Source organism: Terrapene carolina, unplaced genomic scaffold, assembly GCF_002925995.2.
Source record: "Terrapene carolina triunguis isolate 2854851 unplaced genomic scaffold, T_m_triunguis-2.0 Scaffold837, whole genome shotgun sequence".
NCBI lineage: Eukaryota > Metazoa > Chordata > Testudines > Emydidae > Terrapene > Terrapene triunguis.
The window spans coordinates 234,222-240,723 of NW_020665188.1; the positions used below are offsets into that span (position 1 = coordinate 234,222).

General features: G+C 49.8%; 1 protein-coding gene across 1 annotated transcript in view; it reads right to left on the minus strand.

The window, feature by feature from the left end:
- DGKG (diacylglycerol kinase gamma) overlaps positions 1-6,097 on the minus strand; it is a 113,997-nt gene extending 107,900 nt beyond the window's left edge. Inside the window, exon 1 of the mRNA XM_026660821.2 lies at positions 6,031-6,097. Within this exon, the coding sequence (XP_026516606.1) occupies positions 6,031-6,097 (67 nt within the window). The remainder of the gene's footprint in view (positions 1-6,030) is intronic.
- Between the last annotated feature and the right edge of the window lie 405 nt (positions 6,098-6,502).

Genomic DNA, 6,502 nt, shown 5'->3' on the forward strand with positions numbered 1-6,502 from the left:
GTGTGGGAACGGTGCAGAGCGGCTGCTCTGGAAAGCATAGAAGCGGGCACAGCACAGACAGTGGCACTACGACCTTGCTGCACTAGCCGGGCCAGCACGCCTCCAGCCTGACTTTAAGGAAGCACCTCGGTAGGATAGGGACACTTATCCCGTGCCCTGTAAGGGTGCCAGCTGGAATAGTGGTCTTCACCATGCATACACCTTGCCACTAATCGCTGACCTGAGACCACCTAGGCCACTGAACACCACTGGCTGGTGCTGCCCCTTGGTGAGTTAATGGTCTAGGCAGGGTCTCAGCAAGTGGCCCAGAGGTGAGAGATTCCACATGCCATTGCTAAGGCAGCATTCCCTCCCGGAGGCCATGGAGTCTAAGTGCCTTCCTCAGTGTCACATGCTATCGAAGGCGACTCACCCGCAATGAGACATCTGACCCAGGAGTGACTTGGGACCCCCTTGAATGGGAAACAGGCCAGGATGCCCTGCCCCATGCTCCCCAGTTGCTTTTCAAGCCTGACCCCAAGGCTGCACGTGACTTGTTCCCAACATCCAGACTGATGCTGGTGTAAGCAGAATCTGAATGAGCTCTCCCCTAACATCTAGTGGTGAGCTGTGGAAAAATACTTCAGAAGCTGATCTCATTTGCACGGACACCCCCATCCTGCCTAGGTGTTCAGCATGATGGGATTGCTTGCCCAAATGATCACTTGTGGCTGGTGTTGGATCCCCAGTCTCATTATTGGGGTAGGAGTAATAAAGGGTTGTTATCCTTGTTGTGTGAACCGAGGGCAGCAGAACTGTACCTAGCATACCACAATGGAGGGACTCACCCTCAACTGAATGGAACTTGCTAGGCAGGGGACATGTTTCCAAAGCCCAATGAGTGGAGAGAGGGTGGGGACAGAGCCTAAGCACCATATGACTCTTCCACTCTCCATGATATAATACAAGAGCTAATTTAGACTCAATTGAGAGTCTTGTTACATGCTGCACAGCTGAAATCACTGATACCTCGGTCTAAGTATTAGATCTCCTTTGGGACAGTGTCTCTGTTGCAAGAGACTGCCCAGTGTAAACCAGCAGTGGGGCTCCCCCACTAACAGCTGAAATCACTGAGACCTGTGTTTTGTGTGTGTGTGTGGGGGGGCCCTGAAGACACCTTGGTGAGTGGCCAGCTGGGCAGCTGGCAGAGACATGTGGCAAGCAGCCAGCAGGGAGGCTGGTGGAGAGGCGTGGCCAGCAGCCTGGCTGGCGGAGAGGTGTGGCAAGCAGCCAGCAGAGAAGCTGGTGGAGAGGGCCAGGGCAGAGCCCTGCAGAGGCGTGACAAGCGGCTGTTGGGGTGACAAGCGAGTGCCCGAGCAGTACAGCGTATAAGGTACCTCCTTACCCTACCCCTTCTACACAGGGTGGGAGGTGAACTCTGTGGATGAACCTCTGAACTCTGGGGCTGCGCTGGCCAAGGACAGCAACTGTGAGTGGGGTACAGAGAAGGGATGGGCATGTTAAAGGGACTTTTGGGTTGCTGGAATTAAGACCCTGAAGGAAAAGGACATTGCCCAACTTACTTGGGGTGGGTCTTTTGCTCATGGTTTGTGTTTATGAACCCTAGTTGCGGTGTTTTCCCAAATTAATGCTGAGTTAATTCCCTCCTTTTATTAAAAGGTTTTGCCACACTCAGACTCTGTGCTTGCGAGAGGGGAAGTATTGCCTCTTAGAGGCGCCCAGGGGGTGGTGTGTAATTGTCCTGGCCACTGGGTGGGGGCTCGAGCCTATTTTGTGTTGTATTGTTGAAAAGGAACCCCTAGATACTGAACCCAGCCCTTGTTGCCGCTGTCTCCACCTTGCAGAAGGGTTACACTAGATTCTACAAAGTCTTTCTTTCAGAACCCAGCCTTTCCCCCCATCTCCCTGCTGCTGAGTGTGGCTCCACACCCTGCCCCCCTCACCGACTCCTGCAGCCCCTCAGCATTCCCCACCTTGCACCACGCCCCCCAATCCATCCCACACCCTGCAGCACATCTTCCCTGCCTGCTGTCCATGGGTCAGGGGAGGGGACTTTTACCTGGAAGGGGAGCAGCCTTTCTGTCCCCAGATTTCTGCTGCCCTCCCTCACCTGCACAAGAGCCTGCTATGGAAGGAGACTTGGCAGCCCCCTCCCTCCGCTCAGCTTCCATGTGAGACAGGAAGCCACTTTCCTCCTGCATGGGAGGGATCGAGTACCAGAGCAGCCAGGAGGAAAATGCCCATGGCAGCTGCCCCCTGCTAGAGACTAATACAAGCAGCAGAGGACAGTACAAAGTGAAATGACTCCAAGTGAAGGTCATGAAGGGTGGGTGGGATTCCCCAGCCGAGACAAGAGGGGCTTCTATGGGAAGGCTGGGCGGATGCACAGGTCAGACGATGAGGTTTCAGGGAAAGGGGGGAGGGCCGCACGCAGGCCAGGCCAAGTGGTGGTGGAAGTAGATGAGGTGGAGGGCTCGCGGGACAGGTACGGAGAGGAGTCTGGGGGCACAAGCAAGGTGAGGTCCGGGTGTGACACACAGGTCTAGCGAAAGAGCTATCTGTTAAAAGATGAGATGGACATTGCAGCTGAACGGGAGGAGAGAGCAGGAAAGTAACAAGGAGTCACACAGGCATCAGATAAAAATAGACTCATGGGTAAAACTACAGAGGATCAAGATCTTCATAGCAACGTGGGAAGCTGAAAAGCAGAAGGAGGTGAAGTAGGTCGCCTGGCTGTGGAAGCGGCACTCAGTGAACCGCGGCGGAGTGGCAGATCAGTGGGATAGTTTACAGCTGGCTAGGAACCACCCAGGCAGGGCAGAGCAGCTGAGAGCTGGAGGGAGCACTAGGCTGAAGATGCCATGTTTTGCAATCCAGGGGCTCTCAAGAACGTCATGCTAAATATACGTTCTGTCATGCAAATGGGGCTCCAACCTTCCCTACCTCTGGGGATAGAAAGGGTACATGCATTTGTGTTTGCGGGGCTCAGACGCCAGCTCTGAGGGCCAGAGAAAGCCCTAGTGAGAGAACTCCTGGCCACCACAGAGCTCGACTGTCTGTCTAAGGAAAATTATTTGTACCAGTCGGGAGTTTAAGGGAGCCCTTTTCACTCCCCGAGAGGAGAAAGGAAATTGGAACTTTAGATTATCACAGAGTTAATTGCGCTTGCAAAGGGACCCAGTAATCCGAGGAGTAGGCATTTTCCTGGGCCCCTTCAAGCCCTCACTAGGCATATCTGCTTAAAAAGCAGTTAGATTAGCAGACCAGAAATCAAAATTTAGTTCTTCGCCACTACCGGCTTCTAGTGATGTTTTTTCTGCAATAAAACATGATAAACAGGTCGATCAGAGTCAAAGTTAGATTGTTTCAGATAAAAGTAAAATATAACACAATGTACTCCAGATTAAAACAAATAGTGAGGCTGGTCAAATTAAGGCCATGTATGATTTAAATAGGAAGCACTTTAAATGAGAAGTTAGGGTAAACATTGTGTGATTTGTGTAGTTCTCTGAATTCACTGGTACAGACAATTTGTCTGTCAAGGTTACGTCCTTTTTAGCCTCAGATTGCAACCCACCTTTCTCTTAATATATTGGAAGGATATTGCACATTCATAAGCCCTTTAGTGCTCAAAACACTTCCTTTGCTGCTGTGGAATGTTGGACAAAGACAGAGTGAGGTGTGGGAATGGAGAGACTACGCGTCGTTTTGTAAGATATCAATTTCCCTTATATTACTACCATAACTCTAACATAGATAAGGTTAGTAATTTTCTCCATCAAACTCATCTCTGAATTTCCATTTCTTGCCAAACGTCAATTAATAAAATGAAGATGTTGCGTATCTTTTTTTTGGATTTAGCATTATCATAGTTATTTTATTGTCTGTGCTTAAATAAAACAGAACCCACTTTCTGAAGCTGCAGAACTTGATTCAGACGCAGGATACTCCACATACATCATTGCTTCCCAAACATCAGCTGTATTTTTGTTTTGTTTGTTTCTCCTTAATGTCTTTCTTGGCTCTTTATTTTTTTTAACTGCCCTGAAGTTACAAATCTCATTTTTGATAAGTGCTCACTAAAGAATGTTTTGCTCTTCCTGACCTGTCTCTAGAGTGTTCCCTTTTGTAGACTTTCCTGTAAATATATTGGTTAAGTCTAGGCCAGATTGTCCCCTTCTGATTGCAGAAGGCTATCTGACAAGGATTTCCTCCTGCGGATTCTTGCTCAGCGTGCCAGTGCTCGGCAGGGCCTTGACGGCAGTCACAAGCAGCTAGACCCGATGCAGCAGTGGAAGGGAGAACAGGGGGTGGGTCCAATGTGGGGGTGGACGGGACAGTGATTTGGTCCAAACAATGGGTAAAACAACTTTAGTTTACTGCAAAGGGATCAAGATCTGAGCTTCCCCAGGGACTCTGGAGCAGCTGAAGTAAACCATCACCTCCGGATGCTGCCTAAACCGAAGGCAGGAGGGATTTCTGCCAGGCAGCCCTACAGCAGTGGCTAGCCTCCAACTAGTGATGCAAAGCAGGTCCTGCTAAAGGGCCGGAATGTTGCCATTGTAGCTGTTCCTCCTCCTCCTCACCCCAGGGATGGAAAATCGCTGAGCCCGCAGGCACCCCCTGCAAAGGGAGCAGAGCTGCTTTCAGACCAGGCTCTTTTCAGGAGCGCTGCGGCTATAAATACTTGAAAAGAGTTACTTCCTAGAATGCTTTAATGGGCGCCAGTTTACTTTTAATTCTCTTTGCTCTGGTCTCAGGGCCCTAGGAGATGTGGTGGGTTCAGATAACCTGGATTTAGTCACACAGGATCAAAATAGAGCGGAATACCACAGGAAAACGCTGCCCTTGCCTGAAAGCGGGAATAGACTTGAAGGGTCTAATCCAGCCACTGTAGAAATAAGCCCACGAAATCTTCTGTCTATGTTTCTGGAGACAGCGTCCCCTAATCAGCGACACGGCTGCTGAAAAATGATGTTAGGCTAATCTCTGAAAGATTAAATCATGGTAATAAGGTTAATGGGAGAAAAACGGACCTGACCAAACTCCCTCCCCCCCAGTTCTACCAATATTACAGGCCAGACTTGTGACAAACAGGACAGCTCCTGGGACAGGGGCGACCCGGTACAGAAATGATGGACAACTGCCGAGTTATGCTGAGTAGGGCTGACTGGAGAACAAGAATTCTCTTTTGTGAAAGACTTCAGGGTGTTAACATTTGTTTGCCTTCTGCCGGGGAATGAAAAGGAGCCTTTTTGAATTTTTTTGTGAGGAACAAGAGAGAGAGAGAGAGACCTTTCCCCAGCCCAGCCCAGCCCAGCCAAAAGCCGCACACAGATGAGATATGGAAGACCCACATTCCAATCCCTGCTCTGCCTACTTCCATGGGGACACTCACATCCAAGCAAGTGTTCTCACCATTGGCCTGCTGTGGGTTGAGTCTCCCTGGAGGCCATCCTGCACCTTCCCAACAAACATTTTGTCAAAACCAATACATGGCCCCATACATTTCAATTTCAACAAACGGTCATTTTCCAACAAAAGAAATTCAGCCAGAAAATTCCCAGCCAGCTGTAGTGCTGAGTCAGTGTGTCTGCTCCACAGCTACCGTATTACTGCACCTGAGTTCATCACAGCACTACCATAAAAGACATTGTGATGGGTTCAGTGATAAACAGAGTAACTACACCGTGTTCCTACACACAACATGTGCGCAAAGCCTCTGAGAACACAGATGACTGGTAGCATCTGCAGGATCTATAAAGTTCCGTATAAGACCTCTGTGGGTCATTACTGCTCAGTGCTTTAGTTTGCCTATTTCCCAGGCAGTGAGGAGATGGCCTGGTGCTGCACCATGGAATGGGCTCTAGGTACAGTCACTAGGAAAAGGAGAATACAGCCATATTTGTCTTGTACAGAAAGTTCTGGAGATGCCTGGGCTGTTGTCAAGGCCACTCATTCCTCCCCACTTACACGCCCCACAGCCAGCCACACATGACAGCAGAGCTAGGAGAGAATTCCAGTACTCACAATCAGAATATTGCTGGAGCTGCGCAAATTCTGTCGGGCTGAGGGAGATCCACGCGCCATCACTCATCTTTCAGGGGAGCCCTTGGGGAGCCCAGGCCACACTTTCACAGTGAAGGGGTAATGAAGAGCCACACCAGCGGAACTAGGAGCTGCCCAGGTTCATTGCCGTTGGTCAGTGCCTGCTCTGTCCCAGGTACACATTTCAGATCACCAGCAGGATGAGTGCAAAGGCCTCGTGTTTCAGACCCATCGCTAAGACCGTTGTGTGGAGGGATTCCATGAGTAGGTGCTTCAGACACACCAACTGGAGAATGCTATTTCAGGCTCTTCACTCCTAGAATAGGAAGAAATCCAGGCAAAAGAATCACTTACACTGATTATCTGCCTGCTTCTCAGTAGATTCAAAGCCTTAATCAAAGCTTATGCAGGTTGTTTGGAGTCATGGATGAGTAGACATAATTATTACTCTGAA